This window comes from Candoia aspera, chromosome 12, assembly GCF_035149785.1.
Source record: "Candoia aspera isolate rCanAsp1 chromosome 12, rCanAsp1.hap2, whole genome shotgun sequence".
Taxonomy (NCBI): domain Eukaryota; kingdom Metazoa; phylum Chordata; class Lepidosauria; order Squamata; family Boidae; genus Candoia; species Candoia aspera.
The window spans coordinates 20,568,737-20,592,862 of NC_086164.1; the positions used below are offsets into that span (position 1 = coordinate 20,568,737).

At 48.5% G+C, this 24,126-nt stretch overlaps 1 protein-coding gene across 4 annotated transcripts in view; it reads right to left on the minus strand.

The window, feature by feature from the left end:
- Positions 1-419: 419 nt before the first annotated feature.
- HEPH (hephaestin) overlaps positions 420-24,126 on the minus strand; it is a 60,165-nt gene continuing 36,458 nt past the window's right edge. For 3 of the 4 annotated variants that reach the window (XM_063313440.1, XM_063313441.1, XM_063313439.1), the window contains 10 exons: positions 23,498-23,709; positions 22,245-22,398; positions 19,229-19,441; positions 18,253-18,466; positions 16,455-16,594; positions 15,024-15,155; positions 13,503-13,609; positions 12,114-12,339; positions 3,171-3,310; positions 2,543-2,845 (listed from right to left, as the gene is read on the minus strand). In XM_063313440.1, coding sequence (XP_063169510.1) covers positions 2,558-2,845; positions 3,171-3,310; positions 12,114-12,339; positions 13,503-13,609; positions 15,024-15,155; positions 16,455-16,594; positions 18,253-18,466; positions 19,229-19,441; positions 22,245-22,398; positions 23,498-23,709 — 1,826 coding nt within the window. In that variant the 3' untranslated portion in view covers positions 2,543-2,557. Of the gene's footprint in view, positions 1,374-2,542; positions 2,846-3,170; positions 3,311-12,113; positions 12,340-13,502; positions 13,610-15,023; positions 15,156-16,454; positions 16,595-18,252; positions 18,467-19,228; positions 19,442-22,244; positions 22,399-23,497; positions 23,710-24,126 lie in introns of those variants that run through there. The other variant, XM_063313442.1, reaches the window with a different exon arrangement.

Genomic DNA, 24,126 nt, shown 5'->3' on the forward strand with positions numbered 1-24,126 from the left:
TTATGAAGGCATTTGCCAATTTTGTGAAGTTCTGTTTCCAAAATGGATGGACCAGAAGTCTTAACCATCTTTAATACTTTGTTCCTTGGCTTGACCTTAACACTGGGCTTAGGTCCAGGACTCTTTTAGTTTGGGATGGTGCCCCTTCACTCCTGGAAATCTGAAAGGCAATCAGGTCATGCTTCTCATCCAGCAATCATATAATGCAGATGTGAACCAGCCCATAACTGTGCCATCCTGACATTAATAAAATAATGTCTACCTAAAATGCTTCTTTACTCATTATTGCCCTCCCTGTGTCTACAGTTGTTTTCCCCACTTTCCACAATGCCAGTAATCCTGGGAGTTGCAATCCCAACTCAGCTGGAGAGTTCCTGGTTAGGAAAGGTTGGTCAACAAACATGACTCCCAAACACTGATTCCTCCGCTACTTTTAGTTAAAAGCCGTATCAGTTTTAAAATCATTGGCCTTTTACGTTGAAAGTCCTATTTTGGTTGAGTCAAACGGAAGTTCTTCTGAAAGAACGACTGCTGAGGAATGAAAGGAGTTCAAGGCAAGGAAAACAATTTGTGCTAGAAGCTCAAAGCAAGGAAAACAATTTGTGCTGGAAGCCTGTTTCAAGGCAATGCTTGTTGCCCTGCCCTCTTAAAGAAACTTCTCAGTGCCTGTGGCTTCTCCCCAGCCTGGTGTATGTTCAACATGCAGAAACTCTAATTGGCTAGTCTCGCAGAATGGTGAATTGCCCCAAGAATGAAGGAATGCAGGAGATCCAGGTGTCAGGTTAGTAGCACCAGATACGGAGTAAACTGATATAAGATGATGGACGTTGCTGTTCTTGATTGAATAACCAGTCTGGATTTGCTTGAGGTTCTGTCTCTTCCTTCAGTGAATAAAAGCATAAGGATCTGGGAACCCATCTGAGCCTTGGGATACCTGAAATCTTAAACCATAAAATCTAGAATGGATATAACATGTGGAAGTACTTGCTAGTAACATTTCTTACTGAACTTCCCTAAAATGATAACTGAACCCTATCCTGGGCCATTTTCACTTGTGCCTGGCCAAAAAGCTATCAAGAGCTCTTCCACTGTCTTCTAAAGGTTATGCTTTTGACTACACATCAGCTTGAAGCTTTCGTCCAAAATAGACCGCTTGTTGCGTCTCAGCTTCTTTTGTCTCCTGAGGTGGATGATCACACCAAGTAAGATACTGGCAGTGATGAACAGCACAATCCCAGCAATAGCAAGAGTAATGATTGTTGCTTCTACATGTCCATTGTCTAGTCTTGAGCCAAACAAAATGATGTCATGGGAGGTGACTTTTTCTCCAGAAGGCCCCACACTTTTTTCTCCAGAAGGCCCCACACTTTTTTCTCCAGAAGGCCCCTTATTTTTTTCTCCAGAAGTGTCCCCTGGAAGTAAAATGAATTATGGAAAAGTCAAACTACTGAAAAAGAGAAATCAGACAGCTTAAGCAATTGAAAACTGGAGAACAGCAGCAGTAATAGTATAACAAGCCAACTCAAGAAAGATGCTTAAAAGCTTGGTAAATCAAAAACTCCCTACTGGAAATGCTTCTCAATGAAATTGTTTAGATTTTGTGGTTTAACTAAACTGACCCAACAGAACTTCTTCCAGTTGTGTAATCCTAATCCTAAACCTGCATTCATGCATTGCTTTAGGCCCTGGTTTTCCTGAAATGGGCAAGCCCAAAGCCAAGGGCTGAACAGGCTTGTTCATTTAGGATTAAGCTACAGCAGGGTTAAGCATGATGTTTAACTGAGCCAAAGTGCTTTATTTTGGTTGTTGACTAGACTTCAATAGCATAACAGAATAAGATTAATGAAGCAAGGCTGATAAAATAAAATAGGATTAAAAAGAAAAATGAGATAAATATTAAAAATGTAGTCTGATGGGTCTTGCCTGCCATGAGAGAAATCTTGGTGACGTTATAAGAGAGTACATCCCTCTGACCAGCTGAAAGATAATTGAGATAAAAGGAGTCAGTGTAACCTGAATATTGAGATAACAGAGGCTTAATAGAAATATGTTTGCTTTGTAGTTTGTGGTAAGAGTGACAGTAAAGAAGTATGTGGGCTGTTGTTTCAATAGCTCCTGATTTATAATGACAAAAGGCGTTCCTTGTATGGAATTTGCTGGAATCTCCCTTTCAAAATGGCACCCAGTGGAGCACAGGAGATCCACGCATGGAACCCAGCTTATACAAAGAGATGTGTATCTGGATATTCTTTTTCCTTAGCATCCTTAGTTCACCCCTTGAACTGATGCAAATGGAAATGTATGCCCATTCCCAGAACTCCTTTGTGCTGGTGGATTAGGAACTGGGGCTGAAGATTTTAACGGGTTCCTACTGAATTGAACAACACTGGAATGGACTTAGATACAGGAGTTCAGACACAGATTCCCAATTATCTGCATTTTTCTCTGTTCACTGTTTACATCAAAGCAAGCAAATTTGCTACACCATTAGATAGCTGCTTTTCTGGCCCTTGCAGCTCCTGTTCTCTAATGATCCATCGCTTATTCTGAAGCTTTCCTAGTTCTGGAATTTCACCCGATTGCCAAGTGGGTTGGCTGTGCCATGGAGCCACTGAATGATTTTGACACACACAGCCCCCAAAACAGATTGAGTCCCAGTTTCAACATGAGCTTTCTTCTTACCTCGTTTGGGTAGGATTGTGAAAAGTGTCTCCATGCCAGCATGGATATGGTCAGCCACGTGGCAGTGAAGAAGCCATGTGCCAGGGTTGCCAGCCTGCATCTCCACCATTTCAAAGGTCCCAGGGAAGAGATCCACCACATCGGCTCTGTAACTCTTGCCGTTCTGTCACACAAGATATACAGACAATGAGTAAAAGTTTGGAACAAGGGTGTTGCCTAGAAGGTAATATTTTGTCACTACCACCCAGAAAAGCTAAATTATATGGCCAGAAAGCTAGACGTTTTATAGTTTTGCTCAATTTATTTTGCTTGGCTAGACCTGGGCAGAGGAAACAAATCAACCTGCCAACTTGGGACCCACAAGCTAACTGCAAGGTAGAAGCCTCCAAATGCTTTCCCCAGATTTATCCTTTAGGTGGGGTGGGGGTGGGGTGAGGGTGAGGGTGGGGGTGGGGGAACCCTCTGCATCAGTTCGGAGAGAGTCTCACCCGATATATGAATGTCTCAGCATGGAAGTGAACTGTGTGCACGTCAATCTCCTGGCCCATTCCCAGCAGATACCAGTTCACCCAGTCTCCTTCATACATCATCAGCCCGGGCAAGTTTGCGTATACATTACCATTGATTGCTAAGGAAAGAAGAGATCTCTGCTTATTGATGGCACAGCGTTTGTCTTGTGAAAAATCTTCAAAGAACCACCACCAACCCTCACAAAATGAGCCTTTGCGTTTCCTCCAAGGATAAGGGCCTGTCAGCAGTTCTTCTCCACGTATCTGACTTGATGACACCGACCACAAGCAAGCGGTTAGCCTGCAGTCTCCATCCTGAGGAGGACTTTGAACTGCACTTCACTTTGCTGAAACACCTGGCCTACTTTCTGAATTTTTGGCTTCCTCTCTGTCACGTGTCTTCTGTCATATCTTGCCTGATGAAGACTTTGAAAATATCATAAATGTTCTTTTTATTCTTTATAGACCAAAATATCTATAATTGCTTTGCAGAGATAGAGAGCAGTTGTTCCTAAAATTAGCTTATTGTTTGTTGGTTTGATTGATTTATATAGCCGCCTGCACAGCACAAAACTCAGAGCAGTGTACATCATCAATCAACAGCAATTAAATCCATATGAAAATGATACAGTGCATAAATAATAAAACTAAAGCATGGAAACAAAAGGTGTAGGGTGTGAAGAAGATGACCTTGACAGAAATATATGTGATCTGTTACTGTAATGATAAGAAGAAAAACATGGCTTAAGTCCACAACAGACAGTTTGGAAGTGGCTCAGGCAGGTGAAAGGTGAAAGGTCCCCTGTTGTCATGACCTCGTTGCAAGGCACAAAGAGCCTCACAACGTGGATCATGATCATTAAGGAAAAGGGGGAAGAAGATAATCAAACCAGGGATTAACACAAGCACCCAAAGACACCCACACCCATGATCCCATAAACAACTGAAAGGAGAGACGTCAGAGGAGTGAAGATAAGGAGCACATGGTGCCCCGGAGGACACAACCGTTGCAGGGAGACAAAGAGGACACCGGGGAAAACGCCCAAGCAGCCATCAAGGGTCCCATCAAGAGGGATCGGGGCATCGAGGGGTGGGGAAGCCCGGGGCAATACAGGAGGGTATAAAAGGGGCACCCCCACACTACCTACCCCGTTCCCGTTTTTCGTTCTGTCAGCTATCATTCCAATAAACCAGAAATCCTTAATATCCATTAAGTGAGTCTGTGTCTTATTGCGAAGCGAGGCTGGCCCTGACATAAAAGCGGGAACCCCAAAAAAATTTTTTTTCCACCTGGTACCTATCCAACAAGTTTGTGAGGGACCCAGCCAGGCATGGAGAACCAGGAACCGAGGAGGCGCAACCCTTCGGCGCCCGGCGACGAAGCCCCGCTCTCGCAGGGCGGGATGCAGCTGAGGTCCGGGCGATGCAACGCCCCGGTAAGTATGGGACCCAGCTGGGGGGAAGCAGCGGGGGAGGGACCCAACCCGGCGCCCCGGAGCCCGCGAGGCACCGGGGGCGAGACGAGGGGACCCTCTCCAAGCCCGCAGGCAACCCCGGAGGAAGCGCGAGACGAACCGCCACCTTGGGCGTTCGAAGGCGAGGGTGCGCCTGGCACCGCGGCGGGAACGAGGGACGATCCGTCCTCTACCACGGCCAACGGCGAGGGCGAGCGGAGCGGCGAAAACCTCGGCGGGAAGCCGGGGACGGCGGAGAGGCTCGACGCGTTGGAGGAAGGGATGCAGGCGGTGCGGCAGATGCTCCAACAGCTGACGGCGGCGCAGGGACTCTGCGACGGAGGCGGCGCAGAGGCACCCCCGGACGAAAGGCGGCAGGGCGAGCGGGGCGGCGGTGACAGCGGAACCCAACCCAAGGAGCCCAACTGACGACCGGAGGCGCACCGGGAGGCGAGACGGGGTGGAGACCCAGCGGACGGCGGCGACCACGGCGGGACCCGACCCCAGGAGGCCACCCAACGAGCGGAGGCGCGCCCGGACGTGAGACGGCGGGACAACCTCGGCGGTGGCGGCGTCCGGCCCCAGGAGCCCACCCCACGACGGGAGATGCGCCAGGCTGAGAGGCGGAGGGACGACCCGGCGGGCGGCGACGGCGGAGCCTGGATCCAGGAGCCCGACCGAGGGAGAACACCCCGCCCTCCCCCCCGAGCGACGGGACGACGACCTTGCGAGGAGACCCAGAGAGAGGCACCAATGCCGCAAGAGAACCGGAGACACCCCGACCCGCAGCAGCTCCCGCAGAGCCCGAGGCACGACGCAGAGGGGGCCAGGAGCCAGACCAGGACACCCGCCAAAGACTTTGGCATAAAGTTCGATGGGGACCCCTCGAAACTTTCCTTTTTTTTGACTAACGCGAGGTACTACCTCGAAGAATGGGGTCCCTGCTTCAGAACTGAGCGGGGAAAAATCAATGCCCTGGCCATAAAATTAAAAGGGCGGGCCGCCGATTGGTACGTCCAATTGTGCCAATCAGGCGCCCGGGCGCTGCAGGACAGCACTGAATTCCTGCAGGCACTAGAAAGGCACTTCAGGGACCCCCTGGAGCAAGAAAAGGCAAAAAGGGCGCTAGAGACACTTAGACAAAGCCCGCGCTCCGCGGCTGAGTATGCCATGGAGTTCCAAGCCCTAGCCGGAAAAGTGGACACCTGGTCTCAATCGACACTGATTGAGAAGTTCAAACACGGACTCAACTTAAACGTCCTCCGGTGGGCACTTGGCCGCGACAACCCCAGCTCCCTCACGGGGTGGATCCAGCTGGCAGCGGAAGCGGAGAACGCTCACGACACGTTCCTCCACGCAAGGAGGGAAACGCAACAGATGGAGACAGCGAGACCCCCACGCACCAGCGCAAGGCAGGTGAGGGCGAGACCCCAACCCTGGAAGGAGGAACGGGACAGACGCTTCGCTAAAGGGCAATGTTTCACGTGCGGCAGGGAAGATCACAAAGCAGCCGCATGCCCCAAAACGACGCCCAGAGAGAGCCCAAGGAGGGCACAAACAGCACCAACCCCAGCGCCAAGAAAGCGACCAGCAGCAAAGGGGGAGTACCGACGCAGACACGGCCCCTACAGTTCAGAGGAGGAGGAAAGCAACCCCGATGAGGCGGCGGGAAACGACAACCACCTGGCCTAAGGGGCGCCGAAGGACAGGTGGAGGACACTGACAGGCGCTTCGACAAAGGGGTGAGTGAGGAATGCCCCACCCTCTACGTCCGTGTCACCCTCACCCATCGAAATAAAACCGAAAAGGTCTGGGCACTCATTGATTCGGGTTGCTCCAAAAGCCTCATGCACCCTGACCTGGCAGCCGCACTCGACCTCCGCTGCTATCCACTTCAGCACCACCTGGTGTTCTCGCAGCTCGATGGATCTGCAGCGGGAGGGGGCCCGGTCACCCAATACACCGGAGAAACCGCGCTACGGCTCGGCAGCCACGAGGAAAAATTGGCTTTCATCGTGGCACCGGTGGGGCAACCCCGACTCATACTGGGGATCCCATGGCTCGTGCAGCAAAACCCAGTCATCAACTGGAGAACCAGAGAGATTAAGTTTGCTGACGGGCGTTACCAAGCACCTTCAGGGAACAGGGTTCCCCGAGCAGCCATGGGGGGGGCGACGACGACTGCGGAACACAGAGAGACAGCACTGCCAGAGGGACTGCCAACCAAATACAGGGATTTCGCCGACGTTTTCGGTGAGAAAGAGGCGGACAAACTCCCCCCCCACAGAAAGACGGACTGCACCATTGAACTGGTCCCGGGGGTACCCCTACCCAAACCAAAAATATATGCTATGACCCAGCGAGAGCTAGCTGCATTAAGGGACTTCATAGACAAAAATCTGGCGAGAGGTTTTATTGAGCCAGCAAACTCTCCAGTGGGAGCGCAAGTCCTCTTTCGCGAGAAAAAGGACGGGTCATTGCGGCTCTGTACAGACTACCGCGGATTAAACGCAGCAAGCATTTCAAATAAATACCCCTTACCCTTAATAAAGGACATTTTGTCCCACCTGGTAAAGGGTAAGGTATTCTCCAAACTGGACATAAGGGAAGCCTACTACCGCATACGGATACGGGAGGGGGATGAGTGGAAGACTGCTTTCAATTGCCCATTGGGGGCATTTCAATATAAAGTACTCCCATTCGGATTGGCAGGAGCACCGGGGGTATTCATGCAGTTAATTAATGAGGTCCTGCGTGACCACCTTTTTAAGGGGGTTTTGGTTTACCTGGATGATGTATTGATCTACACAGAAACAGAACGTGAGCACGAACGCTTGGTAAAGGACGTGCTCAAGAAACTTCGCAAGGCAGAGCTGTTTGTAAAGCTCTCCAAGTGCGAGTTTCACAAAAAACAAATTGACTACCTAGGGTATAGGATTTCTGCTAAAGGGATAGAAATGGACCCCAGCAAGGTCCAAGCCATCCTGGCGTGGGAACGCCCACGCACGAGGAGACAGCTGCAAAGCCTCCTGGGATTCACTAATTTCTACAGGGGGTTCACGCCCAGGCTGGCAGAGACTATTTTGCCCCTAACTAACCTGCTAAAGACTAAGGGCTTGGGGGACACGCGCAAATCGAGGAACCCGGGGGCGCTACTGAATTGGACAGCTGACTGTCAAACGGCTTTCGAGAGACTGAAAACCCTCTTCACAGCTGAGCCAGTGTTACAACACCCCGACCCCACCAAGCCTTTTGTGGTGCAGGCAGATGCCTCCGACTTTTCCATTGGAGCCATCCTGCTCCAAAAGGACTCCGACAACCACCTAAAGCCCTGCGCCTACCTTTCCCGCAAATTCTCCGAAACGGAGCGGAGATGGCACGTATGGGAAAAGGAGGCGTTTGCAGTGAAGACAGCCTTGGAAACGTGGCGACACCTGCTGGAGGGGGCCTCCTGCCCCTTCGAGGTTTGGACGGACCACAAGAACCTGGAGGCACTCAGCACACCAAAACGACTCAGCCCGAAGCAGGTGCGATGGGCTCAGTTTTTCAGCCGGTTCAATTTCACACTGAAATTCATACCGGGCAAGAAAAACTTCTTGGCAGACGCCCTTTCCCGACGGCCACAGGACGACACGCAAGCCTCCGACATCGTAGGAACAGTATGGACCGAGAAACAGCTCGGCTGCCCAGCTGTCACGCGGAGCCAGACAAGGAATCAGCGCACGCCAGCACGAACGGCGGGGAGCGATCGGAGCCGACGCTCAATTTCACCGAACTGGCAACAAAGACTCACACAAGCACTACAGCAAGATACATGGTTGCAGAATAACCAACAACATGTATCTTTCAAAGACAACATCGCCTGGAAAGAGAAAGCCTTGTACGTGCCCGAATCACTGCGGGGGGAAATCTTACACAGAGCGCACGATGACAAATCTGCAGGGCATTTTGGGTTTGTAAAAACCCTCCACCTAACGAGGAGGCAATTTTGGTGGCCAAACCTCAGAAAGGACGTAAAAGACTACGTAGGCAACTGCCCCATATGTGCCACCACCAAACGTAAAGGAGGGAAACCCCACGGGCTGCTACAGGCGGTAGCCAGCCCCTCCCGGCCATGGGAAGAAATTTCCATGGATTTCATTGTGGACCTCCCACCCAGCCAAAGAAAAACTGTGATATGGGTGGTAAAAGACTATTTCTCGAAACAAGCACACTTCATCCCGTGCGCGACTATCCCCTCCGCACAACAGCTGGCACGTTTATTCCTAACACACATATACAGGATCCACGGCGCCCCCTACAGGTTGGTGACCGACAGAGGCACACAATTCACGTCAAAGTTTTGGCGGGAATTTTTAAAACTAATCGGAACCAAGCAAGCACTGTCCACTGCGTGGCATCCAAACACGGACGGATCCACAGAGATCCTAAACTCAACACTTGAACAGTTCCTGAGGGCATTCATAAATTATCAACAGGACAACTGGGTAGACCTACTACCTTTTGCAGAGGTGGCCTATAATAACGCGGTACACCAGAGCACTGGCCACACCCCTTTTAAGGTGGTCTATGGAAGGGACTTTGTACCGATACCAGAATTGCCGCAACCTGAAACCCTGCCCTGCTCACCAGACGATTGGGCGGCACAGCTGGCAACAACCTGGCCAATCATCCAAACGGCCCTAGCAGACGCACAAACAACGTACAAAAAATATGCGGACAACCACAGGGCGGAGGCACCGAACTACAAAGTGGGAGATAGGGTCTACCTCTCCACTAAGTTCATAAAGACCTCGCAACCCTCAAAGAAATTGGCACCGAAATTCATTGGACCTTTTAAAATCATACAGGTAATCAACCCAGTTACTTTCAAACTGGAACTGCCTTACAATTTGAGACGGGTCCACCCAGTGTTTCATTGTGCACTACTGAAGCCAACGAGCACATCCAAATGGCATACGGAAGAACCTCCACCCCCACCCATAATGATAGACAACCAACAACATTTTGAAGTAAAAGAAATACTGGACTCAAGAAAGCAAAGAGGAACACTACAATACCTCGTGAGATGGAAACATTTCTCACACCCAGAGTGGGTCCAGGCACGACACGTCAGGGCTAGACAACTAACAAGACAGTTCCATGAGGCATACCCGGAGAAACCAGCACCATAGAACATCTTTGGGGGGGCAGCATGTCATGACCTCGTTGCAAGGCACAAAGAGCCTCACAACGTGGATCATGATCATTAAGGAAAAGGGGGAAGAAGATAATCAAACCAGGGATTAACACAAGCACCCAAAGACACCCACACCCATGATCCCATAAACAACTGAAAGGAGAGACGTCAGAGGAGTGAAGATAAGGAGCACATGGTGCCCCGGAGGACACAACCGTTGCAGGGAGACAAAGAGGACACCGGGGAAAACGCCCAAGCAGCCATCAAGGGTCCCATCAAGAGGGATCGGGGCATCGAGGGGTGGGGAAGCCCGGGGCAATACAGGAGGGTATAAAAGGGGCACCCCCACACTACCTAACCCATTCCCGTTTTTCGTTCTGTCAGCTATCATTCCAATAAACCAGAAATCCTTAATATCCATTAAGTGAGTCTGTGTCTTATTGCGAAGCGAGGCTGGCCCTGACACCTGTGCATGTCTGACCCTTTGGGGGGATGCTGCTTTCGTGACATTTTCATGGCAGACTATAGTGGGGTGGTTTGCCATTGCCTTCCCCAGTCATCACCTTCCCCAGCAAGCAAGCTGGGTGCTCATTTCACCGACCTCAGAAGGATGGAAGGCTGAGTCGGCCTGAGCCGGCTACCCGAGAGAGAATCCGGCTTCCGCTGGAATCGAAGTTGGGTTGTGGGGAGAGTTTCGGTTGCAATCCTGCCACCTACCACTCCCATAAAAATGTTACACACGCTGCTCCCAGGTTTGGGTTATGCTCACACGCTCACAGCCTGGTGAGGCAGGCGGATCTTGTCAGCCCCCCTGGCTTTCCACCTGGGTTTTCCAGAGAGGTGCGGCTTGAGCAGACAAGACACACAGCCCTGGTCAGCAGCTGAGAAATAACGAGGGACACACACAAATAACTTTCAACCAAACGTTGAAGTACAAAAGGTTCTTTGAAATACGTGGAGACCCAGTGAATATAAAGTAACAGCAAAACTTTACTGGTTGCAAGGTACATTTGCTCTTTCTCACATGCTCACACACACTCATCCACACTTACCCACCTCCTTCTCACTAGGCTGCCAGGCACTAGCTAGAGGGACAGAAGCCGCCATGTCTGGGTGGGCTTTGGGACCCCTTTTATCCCCAAAAGTCCTTGCTTTGTTGATTCACCAGACTGGCAGCTACTCCGGCCTTGTTAATTTGCAGTCCGGTAGCTGTTGATGGGATTGGGGGTTTCCATGTGCTCAGGCCCAGCTTTGTCTGGCTCAGGTGAGATTTTTCCTTTGTTTCCTTAAGGACTTGCCTCCTTCTTATCTACCTCCCTGAAGGGATCTTTTAGACAAGTTTCCCGGCTTTTGTCCCCTCTGCCTATGTGTCTGTTCCATCTTCAGGTAATGGCAGCTTCGGCCAAGCCTCCCGTTGGCCTCAAGTTTGACAGGAGATGCCACAAAAATGGGGCTCACTCATCACCCACTCAGAGCATTACAGGTTTTTTCTTTTACGTATTCTTGCCAATATGTTTCTTGTCCAGTTGACACGGAGATACAATATCTCCAGAAAACAGACCCACTGCAGGGTCCAGGCAGTCACCAGGAGTCAAGACTAATAAAACAGGGAATTCTGCAATTTGAGCTGGACCTCAGATTCTCAAGTGCCCTCTTCATGAAAAGCAACTCCCCAATGACAACCAATAATACTCATTATTTAACTGTTCCGAGTCGTCATGCTGGCCACATGACCCGGAAGTGTCTATGACAACGCCGGCTCCAAGGCTTAGAAACGGAGATGAGCACCGCCCCCTAGAGTCGGATTCGACTGGACTTTACGTCAAGGGAAACCTTTACCTTTACTAGGCAGAGTGCCAACTAAACTAAACACTTCCCAGGTGATGTACCAAGGCTGTACTAGAAGTAAGAAAAAACAGTAGGGCTAACTTTGCCCTGTGCAAGAATTCCTTCGTATACCTCTACAGATCTGAAGGAGGAGGGAATTTGTTAGAGTGTTGATTTTTAATGCTATGAAAGTGTTTTATTCTCAGACTACAGATTTGTGAAAATGAACTTTATATGACAAAAGCTCTATCCAGTGAGCTCCTCCTAAGGAAATTAAAGCTGCATGCATATTGGCACTCCAGAAATTTCCCACCACTCTCAAGTGGAATATGCACATGGAACAATAGATTTCTTTTTTCCCCAGAAAGCTCTGCTGTTTTTCATTAGGAAAGACAATTTTCTTTTTGCAACATGCAAAGGCATCACTGGAGCTAATGCAAAAAGCACAACAGATCTACGAACCGTGCATTTTGTTGCTTTCCACGAATTCTTCGTCCTGCTGGTGGGAATAGTTCCAGTCCCCTTGGAGATATGTCTTCACATTCTCCTCAAGGTACCAAGACTGATTTTCATCAAAAACCAAAAAGAGGAGGGCAAACTCGCTGCTTACACCTTTCCTTCTCCCATTGGAATCCAGGGTCCCTTTACGACAAACTTTCAGGGGGCCAACGAGGCCACTATACAAATCCTGCAAGAAAAGGATGGGAAATAGTGAAACTCTTTGCATAAATTTGATAGAACCCCACATACTTTTCACTCCCACAACACTGCAAAGCATGGCCAGCTGCATCCGTCAAGGCCTCGTACAATTTAAATAGGCGTGTTACATGTGTGTGTGACACACTGGAACAGTGGCAATACAATTCTATTCCCATTAACAGTACCAGCAATTCATTCTGCTTTGCCTTAGCCAATGCTAGTGCGTGATTGCTGTTGTGAAAGCTGCAGGCAATAACGCAACAGAATGTGATATGACCCAGGCTAAGACCAATACAGAAGGAAGGGGATGGCCACAGAAGCCGCAGGTCGGATTCATCCTCTTCTAGGGAGGCCTTTGGGAAGAAGAACCTTGCTCCTTCATCATTCACACAGGAAGAACATCTACCACAGAGGAAAAGAGAAAGGCAGCGGTATGTAATCTGCTTTGAGGAGGCTCATGCGCGTTCATGCGTCTTTGGCTTTGTTACTTTTTATTGTGAAGCGACTAAAAAGCTTCTAGCATGCTGATGAATGAGTATCTTTATTACGGTCTTTGACCAGCCTCTACAATGAAAGAAATAGTTTAATCTAACAATTGGTTTTCAGGAGAAAGAAAAACCATAAAACAACGAAACATGTCTAATTAAAAGTTTTGCGGAATTGTATAACTTGATAAAAATATTTGGCCACCTGGTGTGTGAGTGTAGAGTCAGCATCCCTTAAACAGAAACATAAAATCTGTCAGGATGACCCTCATACCTAGAGAAGGTTGGGGGGATAAGAGCACATCTTGGGGCATCATAAGAAGGACTCCGAATGAGGACATGGGCAAGAGTTTCTACCTCCCTGGATCCACAAGGGCAAAGTCTCTGTGAATAAGGAGTCACACCTTATCACACCCACACACAAACCCCGCTTCCTCCAGGCGCTCAAGATGCACACATGACACTCCCCCTGGCATTCTCCCCACAATCGCCACCCTGTGAGGTGGTCTTGGCTGAGGAAGAATGGCAGGCCCAAAGTCACCCAGGAAGCTTCCATGGCTGAGGGTGGGCTTGAGCCATTGAGCCACTCCTAGTCCAACACCTTGACCACTAATATTTCATTGGGCTGCCCTATCACACGTTGGGACAGAAATGGAAGGGTGCAAACCTTGACACGGTCCACGGTGGAATAGTAGATCCAACACACACAGGTGGAATCATTCGGTCCTGGGCCAGATCTTTCAGGAACATCCCACTGATACGTTACAATTTCCCCTAAGAGAGAGAGAGATTTCAATACTTCTGTTTGACCTGTGGTTATTTTCACAAACTAAGTTCCTATTTTATGAAGATGATTAACTTACATGCTTTCTACCAGCACTGCCCTACTTAGTTGACATCTGGCTGGTTAAGAATGTTGTTCTCTGGTATTATGCAACTAAAGCTTACTTGACTGGAGTGTGTTGGGTTCTTCTTTTAAAATAATGTTTGCAAATCATGTTTTGAGGCTGTATACCAGGGTTCCTCAACCAGGGTTCCATGGCACCCTAGGGTTCCACGAGAGGTCCCTAGGGGTTCCCTGGGAGATCACAATTTCTTTAAAAACTTGTTTCAAATTCAGGCAACTTCACATTAAAGAGGTAAGTTTCCTTCTTTACTTTCAGTTTAAGGACACTGTGAATGCATATAGACAGGCCTACCCATGAAACGGATAGAATAATTTTGTAACTTCTGGCCTATATTTGAGCCTGGATGTGCAGGGCTTCCCCAAGGCCTGGAAACTACTTCAAGGGCTCCTCCAGGGTCAAAAGGTTGAGAAAGGCTGCTGTATACAGTCTATTCAGAAGTATTTATTTTAGATGCTTATTGGCTCCATTCAGCTTTCACAAAGGGCTATTTGGTCATACAAGACTTTGGGGGCGCTTGCTTACCTCCACAGCAATCACTGGTGAAGTCAGATGGAATGAGGCAACTAGTGTTATGCTGTGAGCCAGTGGGATGCCATCGTTAGCTTTCAGAAGACCACTGGGAAATCCAAGTTCAAATCTCCATTAAGCCACAAAGCTCATGGCTAATCTTGGACCAAGGTACCACTCTCAGCCTAAACTACCACACCAGATTATGGTATACAGTCGATAAAAAGGAGGAACTATGATCTTTATTATGTTTACTGACCAACCAAATAAAAAGGGGGTGAAGGAAAAGAGAAGCATCTGCCCACTCCTTGGAGGAAAGACAGGGAGGGGGGTGAACACAGGGTAGGTGAAGAAAGTCAAGATGGTCGCCGTGGCTGCATAAAGACCCTCTCCTTTTCACATGCCTCTTCATGGACCCAGCCTGATACCCAATACTCTGAATTCTTTGAATCAGGAAAAGAACATTTGAGGCAGAAAGGAAATATTAGAATTTCTTCCCTAAAATCCCTGATTCCCCTCCCCATCCATCCAGAAACTACAATTCTATGGACTGACGAAAGGTACAGTTTTAGGATTGCACTGAAAACTCATAACTATTTACACTTTTCAGTCTCAGGGAAGGTTGTCCTCATTTTAGGGCAGATTGTGTAGTTGTGGCTGCCCTCTGGATGGACACACGCACAGACAGACAGACAGACAAGGGTGTAACTGTAGCCCATAAAGAAACGAAACCCAGGCACGCAGGTTGCCAAGCAAATGCTGGCAAGACTCACCAGGCGCTGCCGTCTTCGAGTCCCTGTTGTCCTTTTCCAGGACTCCGTGGGCGTGGATGGAGTAAGGCCGCAGGGCGTTGTTCCTGAAAACTATGTTGAGAACATCTCCCACTTCTGCCCAAATGAAGGGTCCTGGATGCGGGAAGGGCCAAGCAAGAGAAGAGGGAATTAGGAATGAGGGCTCTGCAGGACTTCAGCAGGGGGTTTCTTCGGACAAACTCTAATGCATAGCGCTCCCTCCGAGCGGCGCCAGAGAGCAGGACAACCGCTTCGCCTCCAAGAGAAGTAACCACCTTACTTCGCTTTGCTCCACCGGCCCCCACGGCAGCAGCCAAGCTCTGGTGAATCTGGGCTGCTGCGGAGAGCCGCCACGAAGCTGCAGGAATACGCTTTTGGCCTTCTCTGGCCCATGCTTCCCAGGCTTTGGTGAGCTGGGCCAAGGAAGGCAGAAAGGCGCATTCTCCATCACGCTTCTCCAAAGCTCGGGCTGAGCAGTCCAAAGGATCCGCTGTGCTGACCAAAAACTGCGGCAAATACACTTCTCCTCCTCTTCCGGCGTGCTCCGACTTTCCCCCAGGGATGGCGCCGAAGCAGAAGCTCTCTGGACTTTGGAAAGGAGCGGGGGAAGACTCCTTGCAGTCCCGATTGCCGTTGTTAACCGAATCCCATGGTCGTTAAGCAAGGCAACTTCCTGCCGGCTTCTCACAACCAAAATCAGAGGGGAAGCCAGCAGGAAGTGGCAAGTCCCAGGCCGGCCGGTGGGTAAGTGGCTGCTGCCGGGCAGGGGAGGGTTGGGGACGGTGTGCGCGGGGGTGTAGGGAAGGTGTAGTGGGGGTCAGGCAGGGTGCGCGAGGGTGTGTGAGAGACGTGGCGTGGGTCAGGTGCAAGTTGTGTGAGAGAAGCGCAGATTGGGGAGGGTGCGCGAGGGTGTGCGGGAGGCTGCGTGGGTCGGTCAGGGTGCACAAGCGGCCGGCACGGCACAAGCCCAGAGGGGCTGGGGGGGCCGTGCGGCTGGGGAGGCGTCTCCCCTTTCGGCCTCCCCACTGACTTTCTGGGGAAGCTGGCAGGGAAGGCTGCAAATGGCGATCACGCGACCGCAGGGCGCTGCAACAGGCCGTAAGTACGAGTGGTTGCCAAGTGCCCAGATCGCGATCACATGACCGCAGGGGTGCTGGGACAGCTGGGAGAACCGGCCCTAACGACCATTTGTTCAGTGCTGTCTTAACTCTGAACAGTTGCTAAATGACTGGTTGTAGGTTGAGGACTACCTGTACTTCAAAGAGAACTATGTCATTTCTGGGGTGCAAATTTCTTGGCTGAGAAATTGCAAAAGCCTATCAAAAAAGGTGCACTCTTGAAAAAAACGTACAGAATGGGTTTAAGATCCTGTCTAGCTGGAATGAAAGTCACCCCGTAATTGTAATGGCTTACCTAATATCCCTAGATGCTCCTCCGCTCTCGTTCTGTTCTTCGGGGTCTTGAATGTCCCATCTGTGTATTCCCTATAAACTGCTTTCTTGTACCTGGAGCCCAATCGTCCATTCTCACTGCTGAGAAATACTTCACCATACCTGGAATTGCAAAATTCCCTTTTGCATTAAAGATGCATGGTTAGCATGAATAAACAACTTATAATTGTGTGTGTCAGAATCTCATTTGTTGCTCTGGGCAGATTTTAACTCAAGGAAATCTGGCTTTAACAGCTGTGCACCTGGCTGACATGACAGCCTGCAGGGAAATCAGACAGCTAGAAGAAGGAGGCCTGGGTTCAAGACTGCTGTCTGGAGAGCCAAGACAACTACAGGGGGTTCCGCATCGCAGTTCGTGGTTCTCAACATATGAAAGGGTGGCAAACGAGAATAAACCAGTTCTAGGGGGTTACAACAGACTCTCTGACAATGCTTGATACTGCTGGAAAGAGTATGGCAGAAGTGGTTTGGCTATTTTGATGGTTTCTCAGGGTGGGGAAGGGAGCAGAACGTCTCCCAAAGGTACGTGCTGTATTTCTTAATGATTCAACCTGAAAAATGGACCAAGATCACAGCCCAAACTTTGCCCATTTTGCTGTGAGTGTGATGGCTACCAATGGATTTCTGGAGGTTGCCCAATGCTGAAGTAGGAAAGGAAAGAAAAAAGCAGCTGTTGCCTTGTCCCCCCTCTTGTGTTCACTGACACTGCAAGCCGCTCTTGGGAAAAACAACTAGGTGTGACAAATGCCTTTAAGGAATCCTCACGCTCTGGTCCAGCGTTTCTCAACCTTGGCAACTTGAAGATGTGTTGATTTCAACGCCCAGAATTCCCCAGTCAGCATGGGGAATTGGGGAATTCTGGGAGTTGAAGTCCACACATCTTTTTTTTTAACTGAAGCTTTATTGATTTTTTTCAACAAATACATAAAAACTACAAGAAATGAAATAAACTACAAGAAAAAAGAGCTAAAAAGTGTGAGAATATAAAAAAACTACTACATACTAGTAGTATGTGGAGGGCAGAGGAGCAAAACTAAGTAAGTTTTGCAGAATGTCCTCTTTTTTAGAAAGTTCAAATAAGGTAACCTGGAATTGCAGCTCCCAGGTAACCTGGGAGACCTTCTGCTGAGCCCAATCTGTCCTTACCACAGTTTTTTTGCCCCACGGGAATGAAGTGGGAGTCCTTCCCTATTTCTCTTGGCTGACCATCCTAGCAGAGACAGAACGCAGGAAACTGGTTCCACCTGAGAACCGCTGCTGACCCACAGAACCCTCAGTCCACATATGTACCTTCTGTTCGTGGACTTCCAGCAAGAAGAACCACTAGGCAATTGCTTGCTTCTCTGTCAGATGAACTCAGGCCAATAAGCTCTTTCTGATATTCAGGCAAAACTAGATCCTCCAGTACCTGAGGTGCATTAGACCCACTCTGAGACAGCAGAGAACAGCCCTCGGCCCTCTTCTGAGGGAAGTCCTTCAGGTCGTCGCTGGCCCTTCTCCAGCCTAGACACTCACAACCTTGACTAGGGCTTTTTCTCACCTCACTAACCAGCTTCCTTGCCTTCCTCAGGATCCTTCCCAAGTGGCCCACATCGCTTTTAAAATTCTGGCTTATGAGGCCAATTGATTTAAACATCTCTTTCAAGGGAATTCACCCAGCACATATTTCTGCAAGATGGGTAGGAAAAGCATGACTGATTGCATCCCATTTCATGGAAACGAGTCACCAGAAGCAGGCATTTCAGAAGCAGCGCTGATACCTTTCCTCTTCAGAGCTGTTGTGCCTTTCCAACTCCCAGCTGCGCTCTGGAGCGTAGTCCCACTCCACCTCCTCTGCCATGATGTAAAAGGTTCTCACTGTCCCATACCGCCGGTCTGGAAAATATGCCTTTCTCCCACACTGCCGAACAGAGTAACGGCCTTTCATCCCGTACTGAAAGTGGTTGCTTGTCTGACAGTACACGCCAAAAGTCCCTAGAAGGAGACAAACAAGGCTATTGAGAAGATGCTAAGAATCAGGCTGGTGCGAAGATACCCTTGAAGCTTCTCCACCAGCTGTGGGAAAGGCAGACCTAAATTCTGCCAGATCAGGCAACGGGCCAACATTTAAGTGCCACAAATGTATTGATGTGTGCATCTTCTGGCTTATTTTAAAGAAATGGAAACAATTACTACACTTTTCCAGGGATTGGGGGAGGGGCGGACACCTTCTCAGACACCAGCCCAGTTGTTGCCCTGCCTGGTGAGCTCTCAAGGAAGCGTTTGCTTGTTCTGAACTTATTCACAGCAAACATAGGGTAGTAGTTAAGGTGTTGGATCACTACTCAGAATGCTCCAATAGAAGTCCTCTCCTAATTATGGAGCTCACTTGGTTGACCTGGGGCATTTGCTCAGCCCAACCTACAACACCGACTTCCTGCTCCCCCTTGTACACTTCCTTGAGTTCGTAGAAGCAAAGTGAGACAGATACCAATCTCTAAACAGATAAATAAAACAACATCCATGTGTTTCTCAACTGACCATATTGCTCTGCAGATGTTACAATATCTGCCTTCATCTTAAACTTAGTATGGGAAGGAGCTGAGAGCAGATGTGGCAAATTCTAGAGCCTCTGGGAAACTCAGCCAGTCTGGCCAAAAATGAGGAATGTGGGGAGCTGCACTTCCACAAGCGGTGAAGGGCCCCAGGTTTCTCAGTCCTGAGAGAAGGAAGGGGGGCCTGGGGTTAAGCATTTACCTTGGTTATCGGGCTGCATGAGGGCTGTGGTGAAGGTGTGAGGGAAGAGACTAGCTGTGTCTCGCCTCATCCCATTCATCAGGATGGTGTTTCCTTGGAAAACAACTCCGTGAACGTCTGTTTCGCTGCCAAGGCCCAGGAGGTGCCAGGAAACGGTGTCCCCCTTGCACATATCCAGGAGAGGCAAATTCCCGAAGAGGAATCCATTAATGGCTTCAATGCAAAAGAAAACAGGGGAAAAATCAGCAGTGCCTTCAGATTTCAGGTGACATTTCCCCATGCTCAAGTTGAGTAGAAAGCAGGATTCAAGAGACAGAAATCCAAAACCAGAAGGAGTGGGAGGGGAGCGGATTGCGCACATCCATTTGGTTGTTGGCTGCTTCTCCCTCGTCCTGCCTGTCCCTGCCTTTTCCTTTGGGGTGTTGCCTCCTGACTGGTCCGAGCCTTTCCTTGGCTTTCCAGATGTTTGCACTCACGGATGCCTTCCCACCCCTTCCCTCCTCTTGCCTTGAGACCAATGCAGACCTTCTTTTTCCCCTTCCCCCTTTATCATACCATCATTGCTCTGATGCTGCAATAATCAAAGCAGCAATAATCTTCCTACGTCCCTATATTGGAACCTCCATATGTTGGATTTTAATCCCAATAATTTTCAGCTAGGATGGCCATTAGTGATGCTGGCTAGCAAGGATGGGAATCAAGTCAAGCATATCGGAAAGAGGAGAGGAAGTCTACTGATGACAATTAGCTCTGTGAATTGTCCATATCTACAGTCAGGACCAGAAATATTGGAAAAAGGATAACTGTTTTGGCATTTGGCCTCTGTACACCACCACATTGAAGTTGAAAGGAAACACAGCCAGATGGGAGCAAAGTTAGGACTTTCAGCTGTCATTCAAGGGGTTTGACAAAAGTGGGGCACTAACCATTCAAGAAGTGGGCTGGGCTGGTGGCATACACACACACCCATCGTTGGTGGCTCACAAGTAAGGGAACAAACCAAGATCATTACAAATATAAGGATCATCTTTAATACCTGGATGAAAATCCTGTGCAGTCAATGACTGCCTGAAGTCTGGAACCCATGGACATGACCAAATGCTGAGTTTCCTCCCTCGAGATGCTTTGCCAGGCCTTTACTGCAGCTGCCTTCAGCTGCTGCTTGTTTGTGGGTCTTTCTGCCTTCAGTCTTGTCTTCAGTAAGTGGAAAGCGTGCTCTGTTGGGTTGAGATCAGGTAACTGACTTGGCCGTTGAAGAACATCCCACTTCTTTGCCTTGAGAGACACTTGGGTAGCTTTTGCTGTATGTTTTGGGTCATTATCCATCTGTAATATGAAGCTGCGTCCTTTCAGTTTGGCAACATTTGGCTGAATCTGAGCAGAAGGTATAGCCCTATACGTTTCAGAATTCATCCTGCTGCTTTTATCAGCAGTCAGGTCATCAAGAAACACCAGTGACCCAGTTCCATTGGCAGCCATACATGCCCATGCGATAACACTGCCTCCACCATGTTTGACAGATGATGTGGTATGCTTTGGATCATGAGCTGTTCCTTTCCTTCTCCATACTTTTCTCTTCCCGTCATTCTGGTGCAAGTTAATCTTGGTTTCATCAGTCCAAAGGATCCTATTCCAGAACTGGGCAGGCTTTTTTAGGTGTTTGCTGGCAAAGTCTAATCTCACCTTTCTGTTCTTGAGCGTTACCACTGGTTTGCACCTTGTTGCACTCCCAATGTTTTTGGTATCTCTCTGATGGGTGTGTTTTCTCAGCCTAATGATGGCCTCCTTCGCATGGACACCTCTTTGGACCTCATGTTGAGAGTTCCAGTGAACAGCTACCAAATGCAAATGTAACACTCGGAACCACCTCCAGGCCTTTTATCTGCTTGATTGGTCATGGGGTACCCAGGAAACAGGCCACACCTGGCCATGCAGCTGCTTGTCAGCCATTCGTTCCATTGCTTATGAGCCACCAACGATGGGTGTGTGTGTATGCCTCTGGTTGTACTTCCTGAATGGTTAGTGCCCCACTTTTGTCAAACCCCTTGAATGACAGCTGAAAGTCCTGACTTTGCTCCCATCTGGCTGTGTTTCCTTTCAACTTCAGTGTGGTGGTGTACAGAGGCCAAATGCCAAAACAGTTATCCTTGTTCCAATATTTCTGGTCCTGACTGTAAAAGCGGGCTGTCATTGTAAAAAGCAACAAAAGGGAGGGCCAGCTCTTTCAAGCTTTTCTCTGTAGGTTTTCCTATAGCAGTCCACCAAGGAAAAGGATGAAGTGGAACCTATGTAAACACTTAGCCACTTATCATTGGTTTGTTTAATTATTTGCATCCACCTCTACGAATTCAAATTGCCATGATTAATATCCAAGGGTTATGAGCCTGTCTGACGAGTCAGACTGAATTGGAAGAGCTGGGCTTGACAGTTCTGTTCTTGCTAGTCAGCACCCAGCAGGCTCTCAGATTATGGTGAGATTCAGAAGAACAGGTCCTGTTGGAGGATAAGCCTCCAGTTCTGGAGCGGTCAGGTAATCAGCTACCTGTTGCAGTAGCACAGCAGCAGGTTGAGTCAGCCGACCTAGATCTCAGCAGGAAAAGATCCTCAGCCTTTTCATTCCCAGAAAGTAGAACAGAGATACTATATGTGGCTCCTCAAAAGAAAGAGGCATGGCTCAGGAAAACAGCCATGCCTGAGTCATTCTACAAAATAAGGGATTAAGAGTGTATGTTGGCAAACAACTTTCCAACCTCAGGCATGACTTCCTCAGTGAGTGCTGCTTCTGATTTCCTGGTTGATCTTTGGACTATGCTCAGCTCTGATTCTTGGATCTTGGATCTGTCCACATGGAAGTTTAGCTTCTGAAGTAACATTGTTGTTTTTCCTGAGGTCTCACATTCCTGAGTGGTGGTGAGCTATTTGGTGGCCATACAGACCTCTAAGCTCCTACACTTGTAATTGCTGGCACAGAACACTACATCTGCTTTCATCCCCTGGATTGGGTGCACAGACATACCATGCAGTCTATTGGACTCTTGGAAGGTATTGTCCTCAAATGGTTCTTCTTTCCCCAGTGGGTATTTCAGATTCTTCCGATTCACGTCCACATACCAGCTTAGGTTTTCATTAAACACACCAAACAAAAGGTAAAACTCTTTATCAATGCCTTTCTAGGAAACAACACAGAGGATATCAGATTTTGAAATACTTTTAGAATCTCATTTGATAACAATCAGCTAATCCACATAAAAAAGTGGAATGAAATCAGGGAATGTGAAATTACACACAGCCTTAGTTTCACGTAGCTAAAATGGGGATGGTTGGCCTATGATTCAATATAAAGGATGGGAATGCAGCTACTGTTTTAATACATGCTGTAAGCCATAATGTGCATGTGTTTTGGCCTGGCATAGCATATTAGTTTTGGTTTGGCACAGCATATTAGGTAAATACAGTAATTGTGTTTTTTTAACCTGGTTTTAGCATGTTGTGGAATCCTAGACATATTTTCTGGAGACCCACACTGAGCTGACTGATTTGGGTGTTAGAACAAGAAACTACTGTCTGCCTAAAAACGATGCCCAGCCAGAGAAATATTGGGTCAGATCTTTAACCTCCTTCATCTAGCATCCACTTCTCACTGTGGCTGCACAGAAGCCTCTGAAAAAACACAAACAGGGCAACAGGGAGCAGTGGCATCTAGTTGACTTCCCTCTAGATATGGACATTTAATTATTTCATTGTAAGAATTACAGATGGCAGCATTAATGAATATATCTTGCTATTAAAGTGAGCTAAGGTCCAACCACTTAAACAAGATAGAATATTAATTTATTTCACATGTGTGTGCATATCAGCAATTTTCACTATGCACCAACTAACAGATCTAGGTTTATAAAGCAAAGCCTTTATTTTTGCCCTAGGATAAGGGCTTTACAGCAGCTAAGAAAGAAGGCAGAAAACGTATTATTAAGCTGATGTTCCCAAATGGCTAGCTAGTTTACAGCAAGCTTCTCTATCTACTGTACTTGGAGAGGACTCATATAAGTTGGGATTGAACACATCTGGAAGACAGATGTAGCTGGGGAAGATGGGTCTGCACTAACTGCAGCAGTTTTCAGGATCTGGCTCAGAGGTCTTTCCAGGCCCTGAGGATGCCAGTGTTGAGTGTGGACCTCTTGCATCCAAAACAGATGCTCTACCACTCAATTTAATCCTTTCCTCTTATATTATTTTTCCACTCCACTCATTTTGTCACAATTTAAGTACCTGTTCGTTTCTTTTATTGAGAGTGCCAGGCCTACAGATGAGTAAGGGCCCCACTAAGCCAGAATGGGTGTCTCTCGTGGGATCCGCTGCAGAAGAGTACATCCAGGTCAGGCAAGGAGGGTCTGAGGCTGTGGGGCCAACATGTGGTGGTACCATCCAGAGATATGTGAAGTTCCCAAATGGCTTGATGGATGCTCCATTTCTGAGTAAGCCTTTAAAAGGAAGGGAAAAAACCTTGTTATTTGTAGCTCTGCATTCCCTGGTCCATCAAATCATCTCACAGAATGCACCGTGGGAACAGACGTTCCTGGCTTTTTCCATCTGATGGGCATATCTGGAATGTTGTCACTCCTGTACAAAATGGCTACCATGGAGAGGGGGCACCAGAATACTGTCTGCCAAGAGAGACATCACTAATAATTACAATATCCATTTATCTGTTTATCCATCTTGGGGGGAAGTGAAGGTAAACGCATTTTCAAAGGAAGTGCTGGGTTGCAGCCACCAGTCATCGTTATTTTCAGAAATTCTCAGAGTGGCTAATGAAATAAAGCAGATTAAGAATGCCTAAAGAAGCTTTTAAAGAAGGGAGGAGCAGAAGCCTTCCACCAATTGGCCCCCTTCACCTC